Genomic DNA, 19,350 nt, shown 5'->3' on the forward strand with positions numbered 1-19,350 from the left:
GCTTTGGTTTCAACTAATCATGGGAGATTATTCAGCTACATAAATTCTTACAATTTGCATAATTCTACAATAAGCCGATGACCCTACAATTTCAATCAAAGCTTTCACACACCCTGGTGATTACCCAAATTTGTAGGAAGTTTAATCAACGGTGGACTTTAATTTTAAATTGTGTCTTCATCTCAACTACTCAAAATCTACATTTTAAACACTACATTTTACAATTCACAGTTACGTGCGAAAAGGTTACAATGAGGCTAGGATTCAGAGAAGAAATCAATTCTTCTAAAATTAATAAATTACTGAGTTGTCCTAGGGTTTAAAAGTTTTAGTGGACAGAACGTTTGGTTTTAGTTGACATAATCCTTATGTTTGCATTAAGAGCTATGGACTAAACAACAGGCCTGCTGCAGTGTCATTAAAGCTAATACTAACTGTTCACATAAATCTATACTAACTGTAGCAACATAATGGGAGAATGTTTCCTTGGCTGTGCGTTGAGACCTAAATAACCATAAAGACATTGTTCTCCAATAACAAAAATCATGGATATTAACTTAGTTATAGGCTATATACATATATAAGGACACATTTTAATGGAACAAAATATATTTTGAATGAGCAACTCCAATAAATCAAGTATATATCCTAGTTTAAACATGGATTTTTTTCCTATGATTGATACCAAGACATTAATATGTTTGGTAAAAGCATCGATTGTGTTTATATTTCAATTTTATCGTTCATCCTTATTTACGACTGTTTGTATTCCAGCCCTCTTGTTTGGAGGAGAACTAACCCATGATCCAAACCATCGTCACATCGGGTGCATTGATCCTCAATGCGACTTGGTTGCTGTAGTAAGAGACGCATATGAAAATGCTCGCTTCTTATGTGATCAGTACTACTTGTCCTCCCCAGAGCTCCAGATCAAAGAAGTGAACGGTATGTGTTTTTTGCCTGATAGTTTTTAAAGTGTAGATTGTAAGAGTTAGAAAACGTCAAGCCTAAAGGCATATTTGATCATTCATTTCATTTGCTTATTTGTCGTGTCATTTCAGTGTTGGGAATCAAGCCCCTCTGAAATATACAGGAATACAACGTTGTCACACAGTCATGGTTGGGTGTGTCTGAAATAAAATTAAAAAAACTTACTGGGTTGTTTTCCTGATGATAGTGAATGTTCAAACAGCAATGTAGGACACTTTATTTATTAACACTATACATGTTTTATTTCATTCATGGGTCTTCTTATAGCTTAAAATATATTTACAATTGACTATCGTTATTCTGATTTGGATGGTTGAAACTTCAGAACAATTCAGACAAGCACTTGTGTATAATATTGTTCTTGCATGCAAGCGCTTCTTTGTCCATGGCCAACCAGACTAAGTTGGATTCATATACAGTAAATATGTGTAACATCAACTCACTTGCGGCTTGATAATTCTTAGAATTTTTTAATGAATTCCATAGTTTATTATTTAGTTCTAATCGTTAACTTTCCCAAATCTTGTCCCATAAATACACTTTACCCTTAAGTGAAAGATGCTTCCCACAAATATGGCAAACAGGCAGTGTTTACCCTCGTTTAACTTTTTATAATCAAACTCAACAGTCCAATGACCATTTGCCTTCTTTTCCGTTTACATCTATTGTCCTGTCTATGAACATAGTGTACCTATGTAATTGTTGTATTGTTAGTTGTACATCAAGGTCTGCAGTGAATTTCTTGGATTCGTTCAGGATTATGAACTAATTCTTAATTTACATTTATTTACTTACTCGTGGATTTTATCGTAATATACTTTTATTGTATGTTACAACAGTGTTCAAGTACTTGTATAAAGCCATAAGTTTCCTTTCCACATTTGTTGTTTATTTAAAATTATTATCAATGGAAGTGCTACGTTCAATTTTAAGTATTGGTTTGTTACGTATGCTAAAGTGGACTCCCTCTTATCCGGACACCTTTTAACCGGACTACACTCGGCGGAAATGACATCTCTTTAACCGGACAATTTTTATCAGCACATTGGTTTAACTGGACTAGATCGGCAGGAAGTGGGCGGTACTGAAACGACAGTTCTTGTGGGAAAGATTTGAGACCAGTGATCACGTGTCTAAATACAATGATCTCCTAAATTTAAGTAGAATATCACAGTAAACGGTCCGTTTTAAAGAGTTTTTGGGGACGTCGGTTTCACCGGATAACCCGTTATCTGGACTGGCCTCGGTCCCGAGGAGTCCGGATAAGAGGGAATTTACTGTATTGTATTTTTATCTGTTCTTAAAGATACAACGATTTTTTTTACTTTTTTAAGATCGTGAGGATGGAGTTCCTATCAGAATTGTGTACGTGCCATCGCATCTGTACCATATGCTCTTTGAGCTGTTCAAGAACGCAATGCGAGCTGTAGTTGAACACTACAACAAGAAAGACGATGATAACTACCCAGCAATCCAAGTTACCATTGTCCATGGCAAGGAAGACGTGTGTGTCAAGGTACTAAACTAAGTATTTTGATATTTTTGCAATTGTATAAAATATTTATTTTTATGAGCATAAAACACCTTGAGTTAAAATTAGAGATGTTTTGATTCTTGATACCGATTCTTAGACATTAATATCAGTATTGAGAATCGATTGTTAAGAGTCCATATCGATAACTATAGTCCTCGCCACCCTAAGTTGAGGCAGCAGAAGGCCGCACTAGATCATGAAAAATTCGTTAAATCAAGGTCGTTGATATGGATTGTTCGTTATGTAGAGGTAAAATATACACTGTGTCTTGTGGAGAGTTCTAGGGGATTTAAAAAAGTTTGTTATATCAAGGAATTTGTTATACGAGGTTCGTTATATCAAGGTTAGACTGTATAACAGTTAAGGCGATCGCAGAAAGTGTCTGCAAGAATCGTGGGATTGAAAAGCACATTTTTGCCCGATTGTTTATGACGATGATAACATTTGAATAAGTTATTGCTGTTTTAAAATTGTTTCTTTGCTTCAAAAACACCCCATTACCCCTAAACTACTTTGTGTAAGGTCATTAAGATGGGGGTTGTGTAGTAAAACCAATCCATATGAATCATATTATAGAAGATATGGTAAAATTAAACGGTATCAGTATCAAGAATCAATTAACACTCAATAATTCAAATATTTCTTGTCTCTAAAACACTTTTCAACCAAGAAAGGTTTGAGCAAAGGAAAAGCTATTCGATTAACATTTTTTCTTTAAAATTATGATCTGGTCTATAGAAAATTAATTTAGTGCTCAATTCTCAATTCAATGTATCTAGACACTGTAACGAAATTGTGCTGTTGTAAAAGTAAACATGGATTACATTTTTTTACATGATTTTAGCTATGAATATTTTGTTTTCTATATCTGAATCATATTATTTTTGTTGGGCTTGAATATCAGTGGAATTAGTAATAGGTAAGTTATGATGCCAAAAAGTGGGAGGTATAGCATTGATTATATATATCTAATTAGAGTAATTTTCATCTTGGTTTAGTGACTATTAACATTCGCTAGATTTCTCAACTCCTGAAGGAATCTAGAAGCTGCTGATGTAGATACTCTGAAAATGTAAAAGTACTTTTGATGGATCTTATCTGTGCTCTTTTTTATGATTTAATAGTTTTATACAATAAATGGAACAGTTGTACTTAGTTTATTTATGTTTTAATATATTAATTATACTTGGAATTTTTTGTAAGAATCCCCGTACACATTCAATTGAAACCACACTCAAAGTTCTTATATTTATTAAAATTTTTATTTAAATTATTTAGAATATCCAATAAACTGGGAATCGGCAAGATAGATATGAAATGCATGTTTAAAGCTAGCAGTACACTATCGCCGAATGTAGGTGAGCATGATAGTGTACTTTTGTCTGCTCGTGTACGCTCGGGATAGTTTTCCTCGTCATGATTCATGCTCGCCTGTGCTCCAAATTTTGTCGGTTTTTGGGCCGAGTCTAAGGAGACTAGCTAAGGCGAGTGCCGGAAATTAAAATATATCTAACTGTGTACTGGGTGAGCTCGTGGTTCACGTTCAGCAGTATTCGTCGTCGCAACTCAAGTAAAAGACGAAAGTGTACTGCTAGCATTAGCTTTATCCTTTTTGTTTCACGATTGTCTCCAAGTTCATTCATGAGCCTGGCCAGGGAAGCCAGTCTTCTTAATTTATCATTGCCTTGTTTGATTCTTGCAGATGTCCGACCGTGGTGGTGGAATCCCCCGTAGCCTCACTGATCAGCTGTTTCACTATATGTACAGCACTGCGCCGCAGCCCTCCAAATCTGACGCCCACACTGTTCCCCTTGCTGGTGTGTAGTGCATGTTACCTTTGAAAAAGAAATACATCCGTCGTAGTAGGCAAAGTTATAATAATTTTTTTTTCAAACAGGATCACAGAGGGAAATTTTTGATCCACATACTGTATAATCAACATGAGTTTAACAAATATGGTTATAACAGTATTTAGGTTTACTGTAATAAAGAACTAAAAATTGTTTTTTTGATTAGGCCTAAATTTTTGTAGTCTAAAATTAAGTTATACAAAATTGTTATAGTTTATAAAGCTATATCGATAAAAAATAAAAATCCATCAGTCAGCGGTTAATTGTTCCTGTAAACGAATAATATGCAGATGTTTTTCTGTGTTTTGCACATTTAATATTTAACTAACGAATTAGTCCAGATAAGTAATGGTAATATAGGCTACAGTACTACATAATAGGGATGGACGGGATTGAATTTTTGGTTCGGGACGGGACCGGATTTTTATTTCCTTCCCAATTTTTGGGACAGGACGGGACAGGATTTTTTCCTGTACATTAAAAGAAAGTCTTGAGCTTTGCAGTTACCAAACAAGAAAAACAAAATCTATTTGTGGCACTGATCTACAAAAACCAAAAAATGGGCAAAAATTTACAGGTATAGAAACTTGTGACTTGCGGTCGAAATGACTCAGTGCGATCATCGGTATAACTCCGCGGTAAATGTAATCCCGACCCGAAAATCGGGAATATTTTTTTCCCGAAATTTCGGGACCCGTCCATTCCTACTAGTGTCTTTAAAAGTGGCTTTGAAAGGTATAATATATTTCTGTAATATATTTATAATATATAATATAATACATTTATAATGAATTTAATATATTTCTGGTCAAAAAGTTTGAAAATGTTTTATGTGTGTAAAATCCACCCTCCTTCCTCTTCCCATGGTTTTACCGTATTGGTTTGAGAATTCATTTGAATATATGGGGTTTACACATGTTTTCCAAGGTGAATTAAATTTGATCATATATTTTTCATGTGCAAAAGCAATTATTTAAATCTCCTTTGATGTTAAATATTTTCTCGTGAAATGTTTATGTTGTTATTTTAACTCAGAACCTGAAATTATTGAAATCTTAAATAAAGATAATATGCCTAAGCTTGTTTGAATTTGTGCAACATACCTGTAATGTGTAATCAATAATAAAAGAATATTTTCTTGTTATGTATCTAACATTATATTATAATATAATTTGATCTATTAGTTTGTTACTTGATAAAGATAAAAACTCAGTTTTCACTACTAGGAAAATTTTGTGGCTTTCAATCGTTTATCTCCTCTTGTAAGCAGTAAAACCTTACAGTAACTTCAAATACTAATACAATGTATATTTAGAGTTATCTTTAGAAATAAATGTTCATTCAATCATTGCTCATGTACAGTCATAGAAACAAAGACATTTCTCGTCTAGAATCTAACAACGTATCAATCAGTAATGCCAATTTGTTATGATATACAAATTAAAATTGTTCTACAACTTTTATGTAGGACTTACCTTCATGAAGTTTGTTTTTCGCAGGTTATGGGTACGGTCTCCCCATATCAAGACTGTATGCTCGCTACTTCCACGGAGAGTTAAGCCTCCTCTCATGTGACGGCTACGGCACAGATGCCATCGTGTACATGAAGGTAATATTATATCTTGTAATACATAACCTATCTAAGAAGAGGACATTTCTTAAATAAGGTTTGATGCTTCCAAAAGTATATTATTCTTAAGGTGTTGATGATTAAAAAATATACTGATTATCTAGATAGGAGTAATAAACACTACCTTCAGGTTTAAAAAAATTTTATTTAAAGAAGAAGATTTTTATAGACAACATGAATTTAGAAAATAACATTTTTAAAGTGAACAATTTCACTTAAATAATTTTTAATGAGTAATTTTTAACGGAATTTCCCAATCAATAATGTTGTTATTCGATAACCTTTAATCAGCTCACAGACTATTTCATCTTAGCTAAACTTATTTTATTATATTTAACAAATTAATAATCTCGTCTTATGTTTTATATATTTTAGTTTGAATATTTCATTGTTTTTCCAAGGGAACACTGGGTTGAGTCCTTACCCAGAATGCAATCTGGTTTATTCAATCACCTTAGTTCAGCTCTCAGTTCACATGGCACAGTTTACTATGCTGAAGGCTCCTCTACAAGTACAATGCAAACATCATGTCTCTTAGCTTTTCGGAACAAATTATAGTTTTTTTTAGAGATGAAAACAGTTTAAAATTAAAAAAAAATACTAGAGATCTAAAAAATTTTGTATTTCTTGTTTTTGTTTTTACTTTGAATTTCTGGTTCACCCTCTTCTTCAGAACATATACTTCAAATGTCATCTTAACAATGCACAATGACATATTTTATCACACTTTGGAATAATGACACATGTTTACGCACAGTTGAGCTGATGTGAAAGAACTGAATTAATAGGCCTAGACCATATTAAGGATTCAGCCCAGTGTTGAACTATATTTTGTTTCAATTGTTATTTTCACAGGCCCTAACTCGTGATGCAACGGAACACCTCCCGATATACAACAAATCATCTCAGTGGCACTATAAAAATGTGATTCCTAAAGGAGATTGGAGTTTGTAAACGAAGTCGGAGTATTTGGTAAATGTTAAATAACTTACTTATAGTTATACCTTATGGTCATCCGTTAAGGACGGTTGCTAGATTTTTATTCCTGTTATTCAAATGTATATTTTCCACAGGCTTTGTCAAACGAAGCCAACGAGCTGTTACCTATTTTCAACAAAACATCGACCAGGTTTTATCGCACTACCACACCCACAGGAGATTGGAGTAACCAGTCTTCCAACATGAATGTGCGACACTTCTTCACTGGCACTAATGCCAAAGTAAAGCAAATATACCGATCCATTTAGAATAGGTGAGTATACCTGTCTGAGGGTGTTGGGCATGGCATGGTTGGTGATGCTGCAGCTCTCACTTGTACCCCTGTATCATACAACCTCAGCTCTCGCTTGCTTCCCACTTCAACCCACACCGACTGTGGTGGACTAACAGAGTTAGATAACAAAAAGTCATTGTGTACAAATTTGTTGTAATGTTAATCTGGTTAAAATTATAACATACAGAAATCCGTTTGATCGTAAAGAACCTATCACAATCACTGCATCTTTCTAAGATCCAAGCTCCATGGCATGTGCTGTATAGTTCTCATCCGATCAGCTTTCCTGTGTCATTGTTAATGTCAAGTATATGTTTATTTGATTTTTTTGTAAAAACTCTCTTTTGTTAGGACCAAAATTTCAGTTCAAATAGCTACGGAAATTTGGTGTAATGTTAAGCTGGATAAAATCATAACACACAGATTCCCGTTTGATTGTAAAGAACCTTCACAATTCATCTTGCTAAGATCCATGCTCCATGGCATTTGTACAGTACTCGTCCTATCAGGTTTTCCTTGGTCAATGTCGTTGTTCGGTATATAATGTATCTGGTGTTTGTTAAAATTCCTTTTTGTTAGTACTAAAATATCAGTTCATATAGCAACTTGAAAGTTTTTTTATTGTAGCATTGAAGGATTTGACATGCTTTCAATGCAGAGAAGCCCTTTAATTTAGTAATCTTCCTATTTGCATTCACATATTGACTATAGTATTAACTATTAACCTGTAACTTGCTCACGTTTTGGGATCTAACAGCTGTAATATTTTTCCCTAACTTCCCTATAAATTGGCAAGAACTAACACAAAATAATCAGTGGTGCAGTTGTCTGGATTATGCCCTAGAATTTTGTATTGCTGTAAGAAATGTGGATACGAAAGCTGGAGGATTTTTTCCAACCAAATAGTTTTAAAACTGCAGATATACTTCCATTACATTTGAAAATGTCAAGTCAAGCAGCAGATCCCATAAATTGGCTGCCACATTTAATCAGGTGGATAGAAATATGATTTTTTGTTGAATTTGTTATGCAGACTTTTTCTTCATGATGACATTTCTAATTGGCAATTAGTAACAAAATTGCATAGCTTAGCTATTATTACAGGGTTTTGTTTGAATATTAGGCTTACCAGAATGGGAAAGAGTTCCCTCTGGCACAAAAAACATCAGAAACTTTACACCATCCACAAACTTTTGTGTAAGGTCTTTTGCGTTTTTTTCGCCAGAGCAGACACTTCCCTATTAGAGTATGTCTATGTGAGTATGTCATAACAAATATCATTAAAATAAAACCTAGGCCCTTGTGCTCTATGTTAAATTCATCACATTTTATAGATTTCAAATATTTTCATAGTGGTTTTCAAGTTTTGACAGTGATACAGTCCCACAGCACTCGAGCACTATGTCCCCTGCACAAATCTTGCCTTTTCTCTAATAGGTTTTCATCCTAGACCTAGTTCAACTATACTGTTTTGTAGATGATTTTGTAGTCGTCTTGTTATTGTCTGTCTTAGTTTGTTGTGTGTTTTTATTTACAAAATTTGGAAATTTGGTAGTCGCCAGGCAATATAGAAAGTATCAAAGTATCATCAGAGGAAAGTATCAATATGCCTCCCTGACAACCCAATACCGCCTCCATTGAAGGTAGGTTGTGAGGGTGGCATCTTGATGGCAACCACTACAGTAGAACCTCGTTTACACGACCCTCGATACCACAACGACCTCAATTACAAGTTCACTTTTCAAATCTCCTTTAAAACGCCATAACACATAACGTTAAATTAAACTCTGCAACAGACTACCTCTATTAAAACCACCTCAACAAAGCACCTTTATATAAATCGGAATGTAACTAAGAACCTCTATAACAAGTAGTTTTGAGAAGATTACACGAATAGATGAAACTGTATTGAACAGTTCCCAAGAGTATTCACCAGAGCCAGTTTTGAAGGAAACATCGTCAATTCACACAGATGCTAGAACAAGTCTAGACTTGAAACCACCACTCCACCCTGCTATTAACCCACTCCCCTTCTTAAAAAACGAGTTATCTTACAGATCAGCGCAGTGTGAATTGTTAGTCAAGGTCAACTCACAACAGAACTCCTTATTACTGATCATGCATTGTTTTATCTTAAGTTCAGTATCTTGTTGTTTGCACGTGTGAGTTGTGAATGATTGGTACATCTGTTGTGTGTGTAAATAATGTTTGGAAAACAAAGATAGAATTCATTAACAATGGAATGTAAAAGTAAATTCAATAAACATTTAGAAGAAAATATAAAAGAAGGAATCTAAAATAGCTTACGAATTTAACATTTCCTCAACTGTACAACTACGTAAAAATGAAATGTGAGTATTTCTCATTAAACACATTTTCTTTACAAACCTGTTTTAACTCTGACACAATATTAGGATTAACAGTACTGCATTATAAATTAAAATTAAACATTAGCATAAGCGTTACTTTGAACTGCACTTGGTCAGTGTTAAAAAAAAATAACACTAATAACACAACACTCAACAAGAAGAGTCCCTTGATAACAAAACTTTTCTCCTAATCTCCATAAGACACTTCTTAATCGAGGCTCGACTGAAATAGTAGTGATTTTCCTTTTAGACAATATACAAATTTTCAAACAGAATAATCAAAACTTCTACTCCTCTCATCCTAAATAGTCAATGGCTGTTCTTGAATCATCTTGATTAATTGTAAATTGGGAGTAAAATAACTTGATTTTGGAATTGAGTTTGGGTTTTTTCAGATTGTGCCAAGGCTTTGTATTACATATTACACTGTCTGTGCTGTCAATAGTTATATAAGACAACTAAAGAATTTAAGTAATTTTTTTGTCAAAGGTTCTTTTTTGGTGATTACCAAACTAGTGCCATAACAATAATGAACTTAACTTACCATACCCAACAGTATACCACACTTTATAACTCTGTACTAGTAATACTATGAATAGATATACACTCCATTCCCTTCTAAAAGTTGTTGCAATTTTACTAAAATGAACAAGATAGAATTGAACCCCTGACTGAGTGTATTGATGTAAATTCTGAGTTCTGTCGAATACGCTAAACTTTTCATCAAGCCGAACTGAAAATAAAACTTATTTCAATACTGATTATACACGGGATCTCTGCGAACTGAAACAAAATTTTAAATTGAGAAAGTTAAAATTGATCACAACACTCTGTTATATCGCAGAATAGTGTGCAGTAATCCCAGAATATACGGCAGTGTTCCCAACCTGTGTTACGTCATTACGGTATTGGCGACTCTCTAAATATCAGTATTATATATCATTATTGTTTGGGCTGGTGTTTACGACTCATCGGCAACTATGTATAGGCAACATGATGTTAAAAATAGGACAAAATTATTTTGTTGGTTTAATTAACAAACGAACTGATGACGTGGATGACTTAAAGTAAAGCCCCCAAGTAATATAAGCAAAATTTAAACTCTTGCGCTTAGTCACAACACACAGGGTATTATAATATCAGGTCAATATAACCTTCTTGGAAATGGAAATGGTGGATTAGTTTTTAGCCCATATCTATGGTGAGCCTGTTTTTGTTGTTTGTGCTGTACATGCTGCTGTTTTGCTCAATTCCCACTTTTGCCATTTGTGTTTTTGTGACTTGTGTTTTGTGTTTTTTATCAGCTCATGAGATCATATCAACTATTTTTTACATTGAACAAAATGTAAATTACAGTTTTTTATTACATTGGACTAGGATTAGTTTTTTTTATATATAGATAACAGGCTGTTGTCAATTAATTTGTTTTTACAACTGCACCTTTGGTTTAAAAATAAAGCTGTAACTAAACTAAACCACTCTGACTAGTCTATAAAAAAAAATAGCAGAAAAAAGCTGTAACATTGAAAGAGGTTTTATTGTGGCTATAAAAACAAATTAACTGTATTTTTTATCTCTTTGTTATTGCAAATTTGGATTGGTAAAATCTAAAAAACTATACAAAAATATATACAGACTGTCCCAAAAGTCCCGGACCGGTTTAATAACTCCTAAACGAAACAAGCTACAGTTATAATTTTTCAGACATGATTCCTGGCTACAAAAAACTATTTTTTGATGTGTTAGTCACTATTGCCCCTGCCCCCAAAAACCAAAAATGGGGGGGTTGCCCCACATTTTTAAATGTAAACCCCTATCGAGTGACCCATCATTTTAAAGGTCTTGTTATTTAAAACACAACAGCGCAAATCCGAGGTCGATATCTTGCTCCTGTCCAAAATGGCTGACCTTTTAGTGTTTCTTATGGTTACTGTACCAAAAGTCCCGGACCGGTTTAATAACTCCTAAACAAAACAAGCTACAGTAATAATACTTCAGACATGATTCCTGGCTACAAAAACCTATTTTTGATGTGTTAGTCACTATTGCCCCTGCCCCCAAAAACCAAAATTGGGGGGGTTGCCCCACATTTTTAAATGTAAACCCCTATCAAATGACCCATTTTTTTAAAGGTCTCATTGAGGTTAAGACAACAGCGCAAATCCGAGGTCGATATCTTGCTCCTGTCCAAAATGGCTGACCTTTTAGTGTTTCTTATGGTAATGTAATTCCAAATTGACCACCATCGGTTGTATTAAACTTTTAAAAATGTTATAATTTTAAAAGAAAGTAAACACAAGTACAACATAGTTTAAAGTATAAAAAAATGGTCACACTTGGTAATAAAAACAATTTTTTTTCTTTACACACAAAAACAAAGTTTCTTACCAAAGAGATGATATCCAGGGTTTAGAGTAAGTGTTCGAACTGCTTTCCTTCCACAGTCACGCAGTGTGCTAGTCTGTAATAGTAATGCTGTACTACATTCTGTATCATTTCCCCCGGTATTTGCTGAGCTTCGTGTGTTATTCGTTGTCGAAGTTCTATCAAGTTCTGGGGCTTCGTAGTATAAACTTTAGATTTAAGATAGCCCCAAAGAAAATAGTCTAGGGGGGTCAAGTCAGGAGACCTGGCAGGCCATTCAATTGCCCCTCGCCGGCCTATCCAGCGGCGTGGAAATGTACTGTCAAGGTACGTGCGGACATTTATTCCAAAATGGGGTGGCGCTCCATCTTGTTGAAACCAAGTTTCATGATTTTCATCTCTTGCTGCTTCAATTGCAGGAACAACTTCATTGAGTAACAACTGGTGGTAATTGTTGCGATTCAAATTTTCTTCAATAAAAAACGGTCCTATTATTTGGTCTCTGAAAATTCCCGCCCATACATTTATTTTTTCCGGGTACTGGGTATGAGCTTCACGCTTCCAGTGTGGGTTATCATCTGCCCAGTATCGACAGTTGTGGCGATTTACAGTTCCATTTAGCATAAAACTAGCTTCGTCTGAAAAAACTACATTATTGATAAAATTTTCATCGTTTTCAATTTTTGTCATCATCAATTCACAATATTCTACTCTCCTGTCAAAGTCATCCTCTGCTAGTTCCTGTACCAACCTTACTTTATATGGATGATATTTGTTGCTGCTCAATATACGGTGTATCGAAGATTTACTGATGTCATCCAGTTGTTGGGCAGCTTTTCTAGTAGAGTTATGTGGATCTTCTACGAAAGCTTGTAACACCTCAATAGCTTTGTCATCGCCTGAAACTGATTTTGGTCTGCCTGATCGAGGCAAATCCTTAACACTTCCCGTTTCTTGAAAACGATGAACGGTTCTTACAACTGTGGATTTCGAAATAGGTGGCCGAAGGTAATTTTCTTCATTATAAAGATCTGCAACTTCTTGAAATGACCTAGTCAGGTTACCATAGCCTCTCATCATCAATATTGTTATTCTTTCTGATTCACTTAATGACATAATGAATTATACTTAAAAAGTAAATAGTCATAAACTGATAAAAGGAAGAAAAAATATTAATAGTTTGCGAATTATTAGTAATAAATTTAAAAATTAACGCTGGAAAAATTAGACAACATTATTCTAAGACACAATCTCATAACTGAGCCATAATATCAAATGCTGCAGGTATTGTTTTGTTGATGCGGGGTTTTCCAGCAATGATAAGGATTAATGAATGTAGGAATGTTAAGGATTAAGAACTTAAAGTAGGAAAGTCCCAAAATGTTATCTGTTTCGAATTGTTAAAGGGCCACCGGTGTTTATTACAGCGGAAAAAGTAAAATATTTTAAACCCGTAAATGTGTATACTTTGTATACGATACAAAATGTTCAATTTTTAATTACATAACCATAAGAAACACTAAAAGATCGCCCATTTTGGACAGGAGCAAGATATCGACCTCGGATTTGCGCTGTTGTGTTTAACTCAATGAGACCTTTAAAATGATGGGTCACTCGATAGGGGTTTACATTAAAAAATTTTGGGCAACCCCCCCATTTTGGTTTTTGGGGGCAGGGGCAATAGTGACTAACACATCAAAAAATAGGTTTTTGTAGCCAGGAATCATGTCTGAGGTATTATTACTGTAGCTTGTTTTGTTTAGGAGTTATTAAACCGGTCCGGGACTTTAGGTACAGTAACCATAAGAAACACTAAAAGGTCAGCCATTTTGGACAGGAGCAAGATATCGACCTGGGATTTGCGCTGTTGTGTTTTAATTAACAAGACCTTTAAAATGATGGGTCACTCGATAGGGGTTTACATTAAAAAATTTGGGGCAACCCCCCCAATTTTGGTTTTTGGGGGCAGGGGCAATACTGACTAACACATCAAAAAATAGTTTTTTGTAGCCAGGAATCATGTCTGAAAAATTATTGCTGTAACTAGTTCCGTTTAGGATTTATTAAACCGGTCCGGGACTTTTGGGACAGTCTGTATAAATGGTTGTGTCCTATGTGTAAGTGGTTTTTACAAAATAAAAATGTGGTCTTCCAAATTTAGTAACAGTTCTGAAACTTGACATTCTAAAAATGTATGATGTGACAAAAGCAAGATATGTAAACTACTTCAGTAAACAATCAGAAAATTGGTTGGTGCACTAACAGGATTCCCCCGAGCTAATAAATACTATTAAGGCGTAATTTATAAATGGTTTGTACTAGTGATGTATCTATTGCTATTTATTTTAATTTGGTTTTGGTTCAGTCTTGTTTATCTGTTAATAGTTGTGTTTGGTTATTAATAGATAAATTAACCACCTATACAGGGTGTTCAAAAAAGGTGGGGACATATTTTACCTAGTGATTCCTTGAGTCAAAATAAAAAGAAAATCATGAATGAATTTTTTCCCAAAATCGCTTTGTTAACCAGATATTTGCCATTTTTTATTTTTTACATAAAAACTGTAAAAAAACAGTATTAGCTTTACTAATAATCAATTTGGTGTAATATGCATTTGTCATAAAGTCATCCTGACTATAATCCATGATCGTGATCATCTCCGGCTATCGAGCCAAAATTTTAGACATCTCCCTCAATCAGGAGGACATCATCATAATCTCCCGTGATTGCGGCAAAATCTTATGCATCCCCCCTGCAATGTCATCGTATCCTGCTGTCGTGGCAATATTTTGAAAATCTTCTTCACTCATCTTTATCTTTATTTTCCTGCAAGATCACATCAAAATCATACACACCCTCTGCAATCATCATCATCCTCTTCCACAGTTACGGAAATTCTTAGACATATAGCATATCACACGATTGCCAAGACATGATCATCGTTTCCTGTGATCGTGGAAAAAGCATATATATATATGCCCAGGAATGGAAAAGACATCTTCATCTTGTCGAGCGATTCATCAAAATCTTGAACATCTCCCATAAATGCAAAGACATCATTATCGTCTCCCAGAATGGCCAGAATCACAGCAAAATTATTGTACAGCAACTGATAAACTGAAATTGCCATTTTAAATCCATTTTGGGTCTCCGGTTTTCTTTCTAAAAACTGACAAGACAACAAAACTTTAAAATCCGGCCCATCCCTAGTTAATACTTTTAAAACAGATTAGACCATATAATTTTTATAACAGATCATAGGATGGTATATAGTAAAGTTAATGGAAAGTTTTATGAAATTTTTTTTCTATAATCTAAACTTTTTATCAACTTATTCATGATGATAAAACTTTATACTTCTGATTGCCGATTTTTACTACTTCAATGACTTACGGCTTTTGTTTTTAACAAAAAGCAATAGCGGTTTTCTTAAAGTCAGTTCAATAAATTAGGTAACTTAAATTTATCCGTTTGTTTTTTACCATTTAAGTAGTCCATTTTTAAGTGGGTTAAAGACAGATCCCCATCTATCAAGGTCATTTATCGATTGATTTTTGTTTTTTTCTTTTACAGATCGGCGCCCTAAGGTTTATTTCATAAGACTGAGCTAACTCCATTGCAGGGTTGCTGAATCATCATTAGAGACGACTTTCTCTTGTTTTGTTATTTATTGGCATTGAACATTAGCCAAATAGTTTTAATAACCAACCAACATTAAGCACAATGTGTTTAAGTTGAAGTCAAAGTTTTTAGTTTCTCAAAGTTTTTTATGTTTTGTTTTGTAGTACATTTGCAATGTTAAAACACCATTTTAGTAGTTAAGTATGTTATTAGTTATGAGTTACAACGTGAATGATGCTTGTTATTCGTTTGCATCTATTTATTGCAATAAACTTGACCGTGAGGTATTTTTGTATTGTACTGTAGTTGGATGGGGTTTTAAACACGCTCTGTTTCCGTACCTGTTAAATTATGTTTTGGTAAAGCTATGATTTATTTATGTGTTATTTTTTCCAAAATTGAACTGAAAATCTTTGATCAAAGTGCTGGGCTTGTCTCAACCAGATTGTATATAGTGAATTGAGTTACCATGGACTCTGCAACCCAGAGTAACTGTAGAACGGGAACAATGTGATTTAATAAGACTGTTTAGTTTGAAGTGAAATATTTGATAAAGTTATATCCTGCGAGTCTGTAGAAAGAAATCAATTAAAATTCCATGTGCATATCACTTGATGAAAGCAGCCTTCGAAATCTCTCAAGCATTCCCATTAAGTTCTTAACTTTTTCACCCCATTATCTGATAAACTTGCAATAACTAGGTATTTTTTGTTTGGTAATGTGTTGATTTCAAATCACTTTTATCATCCCAGTGCACACTTCATTAATTTGAAGGCCACTTTCTTGTCATACTGTGGCCACTAGCAATGTTTAATAGTTCCTCATTTTTGGTGGCAATAACTCCAAGTTTGTTGTGAGTGAAAGCAATATCTGTTTTAGATTCAGATTTAAGTTTTATATAATTACCTTATGTCCATCTAGTGGTACAAAATTTCATGAAATATTTTTACCCATTTACTTTTTGCAGACTCTTTACTACAATGTAATTTGATGCTTTAATAGGGTACGAGTAACTGACTCAATGTAATGCCTAAGTTAATAATATTTATACAAATATTCCTATTTAGTTATTTATGTTTAGGAACAAAAATGTGATTTACATTCAATTTTAATTCAGTTTAATTTTCATCCTACTTCTTGTTTTTAACAGTGTGTATTCATCACTGACAATGAGTTGTATCCACTTTCAAAGGAGATTAAAAAATTGCTTATGAGTCATTTGCTAAAAGAACATAACATATAACTAATTTAATTTTCTATATTTGCGTCCTTAGTAAAATAGTCAAAACAAAGCAATTTAGTTAGTTGAGGTTTCTTTATTGTTAACTGTTCATGTTTTCTTATGGTAAAGTTTAATAATTGCGTTTTGTAGAACATGTTGTTAGTTTTCTATGGATAACGAAATACATACGACAAGTTATGTAATGGGTATTACATTTTATAAAGATAGTGTCAATAAAGTTCTTACTTAAATTGTTGTGTTTTATTAATTCTATCATGTGTATTGATTGGAAAATGAAACAATTAAATAGTGGTGTCTGTGGGATATCCTATGGTGACTGGATTTGAGATTAAAATATCATCACCAGGCTTCAAATGTCATATTCCTCAAGGTGAGGTCATTGGGTGGTAAACTAAACCATTTATTTAATTTTACAAGTGGTCCTGCCTGGGCCACTAAAATGATTAAGTGGTTTCCCAGTTCTTTTCAAATGAGTTAGTTGTAATTGTTGTCTTTGAGAATTAGTATTTTTAAAGGTGAATGAGGTTTATGCTTGTGTCAAGTTGGAAAAGCTCCTCACGTCTAGATTTAGTTATATACTGGTTTTTACTGAATGCTAATACTAAACTTTGTGGATAAGTTTTATTTTTTTGGATCATGATACATGTCTCGTACATTTAAATTAAGTGGAATGAAGACCACAAGATTTCATCAAATCAACATCTGAATGTGTCTAGAATAAAGCCAAAAATGTGGTATGTTCTACTACAGTAAAATATGCCTTAGTTAATCTTAATTAAGTCTTATTAAAATACAAATAAAATTGTATTTGGATTTCACCTTACATTGGCGGAGTAAACTGTTGCATCTAATCTTTTTAATACAGGCCAAAATAGTTGAATAAATCCATAACAGCTTTTTATTAATTATAGGAAACTAATGTTAAAAAAATTTGGGAGCTAACTTAAAAAGGTAAATAAGGCAAATAATGATTAGTCTAATGTTAGTGTAATTAATGGTGAAGTCAGTAGGAAAAATATTGTTCATCGAACCAAAATTTTCTAAGCCTAAATTTTTATAGCCTGATAAAAACACATTAAAACGGAAAGTAAAATCATGAATAATTTGTTGTCCCTACAAGCCTTTGACTCTACAGGGAGGTGAGAATTGCCTCGGGCTCCAGAGTGTAATATTAAGGGGATGAGGCGATTGATCGAGCAGGGGCGCACCAGCCACATTCTGTGGAATTTTCGCACACTTAAGACTCAGAGTCAATTGAACTAGTGATGGTCAAAACCAGACATTTCAAACCTCGAAGCGGAGGCCGATATTAAAAGAATCAATTCTCAAAACCCAAATGTAAAACCTTTAGTTGGTCACGGCTACAAAAAAAATACATCTGTTATTAAAAAACCAAATAACATCCTTAACATAACAAATAACATCCATTAATTGATAGTGTTTTCTATCATGCAATCAAAACTGAAACTGAAAGAGATTGAAGGTCATAACATTCGAACAAAAATATGTGACTTATAAACTAAAAATAAATTTGTTATAAACAACAAACACTAAAATAAAACTGAACTCCTGGCGCTAACAGAAAAATGAGTATTAAATTTGATTCAAACACTTAGTAGTCAATATTTGTTTTTATTTCATGAATATCAATATGAATCTGTATTCCAGTATTAGTATTTAAGATACATTTTGCAGTTTACTTTTGCAGAAATTGGATTTTTATGGTATAAAACACCAGGAACTATAGTTATTTGTGCAACTAGTGAGAAAAGTGAGCAATTGACTCACTCGAGAGAAATACTTACTCACGAGCCGTAGGCGAGTGAGGAATGGTTTCTCGAGTGAGGCAATTGTACTTTGAACTCGAGTTGCACATTATACTTTTCCTACAGTTACCAAAAAACAAATAAATTGGTGAAGAAACATAACCTATTTTTACACTGAAGTGAACTTTTAATATAACATTTAATGTGAAGTGACAAATACAACAGTACAACAGCTGACCAGCTGATTTACAGCCAGTGCTGCCAACGTATTTCGCGCGCATACGTTGCCTGCATGTTACGCGCTCACTATTTCCTGCTTTCACGTTGCAAATCTGGTCTGGAGTGAGACAAAGTAATTAGAGTGAGACAATGTTAACATCATTTTAACAAAACAATCATTTTAAAATCATTTTAACATTGTCTCACTGATGAGCGAATTGGCCACTTTGCTTTCTCAAATCAGTGAGAGAACATGTACATTGTTAGATAACTGTAGGAAAAATTTTTTTTAAACCTACCTTTGTGGCAGACAACAATATGTAGCTTCCGGCAAACAAACATCAGCTTTTAAAGAGGTTCTTGCTGGGGTGCCACAGGGGTCAGTACTTGGGCCAGTGTTGTTTATATATATTAATGATAATGATTTGTCAAATGCTATGCCTTGTAAAACAGTTCTATATGCAGACGACACATCGTTTATTTGGCCTTC

General features: G+C 33.8%; 1 protein-coding gene across 1 annotated transcript in view; it reads left to right on the forward strand.

Annotated features, from left to right (window-relative positions):
* LOC128997996 (pyruvate dehydrogenase (acetyl-transferring) kinase, mitochondrial-like) overlaps window positions 1-17,105 on the forward strand; it is a 38,573-nt gene extending 21,468 nt beyond the window's left edge. The window contains exons 4-9 of the mRNA XM_054423897.1: window positions 775-945; window positions 2,325-2,506; window positions 4,227-4,341; window positions 5,874-5,983; window positions 7,078-7,256; window positions 15,585-17,105. Of these exons, the coding sequence (XP_054279872.1) occupies window positions 775-945; window positions 2,325-2,506; window positions 4,227-4,341; window positions 5,874-5,983; window positions 7,078-7,251 (752 nt within the window). The 3' untranslated portion in view covers window positions 7,252-7,256; window positions 15,585-17,105. The remainder of the gene's footprint in view (window positions 1-774; window positions 946-2,324; window positions 2,507-4,226; window positions 4,342-5,873; window positions 5,984-7,077; window positions 7,257-15,584) is intronic.
* The last annotated feature ends 2,245 nt before the right edge of the window (window positions 17,106-19,350 follow it).

The sequence above is a fragment of the Macrosteles quadrilineatus genome, unplaced genomic scaffold (genome assembly GCF_028750875.1).
Source record: "Macrosteles quadrilineatus isolate MER2022 unplaced genomic scaffold, UCM_ALF_1.0 Scaffold_7__1_contigs__length_78375512, whole genome shotgun sequence".
Classification (NCBI taxonomy): domain Eukaryota; kingdom Metazoa; phylum Arthropoda; class Insecta; order Hemiptera; family Cicadellidae; genus Macrosteles; species Macrosteles quadrilineatus.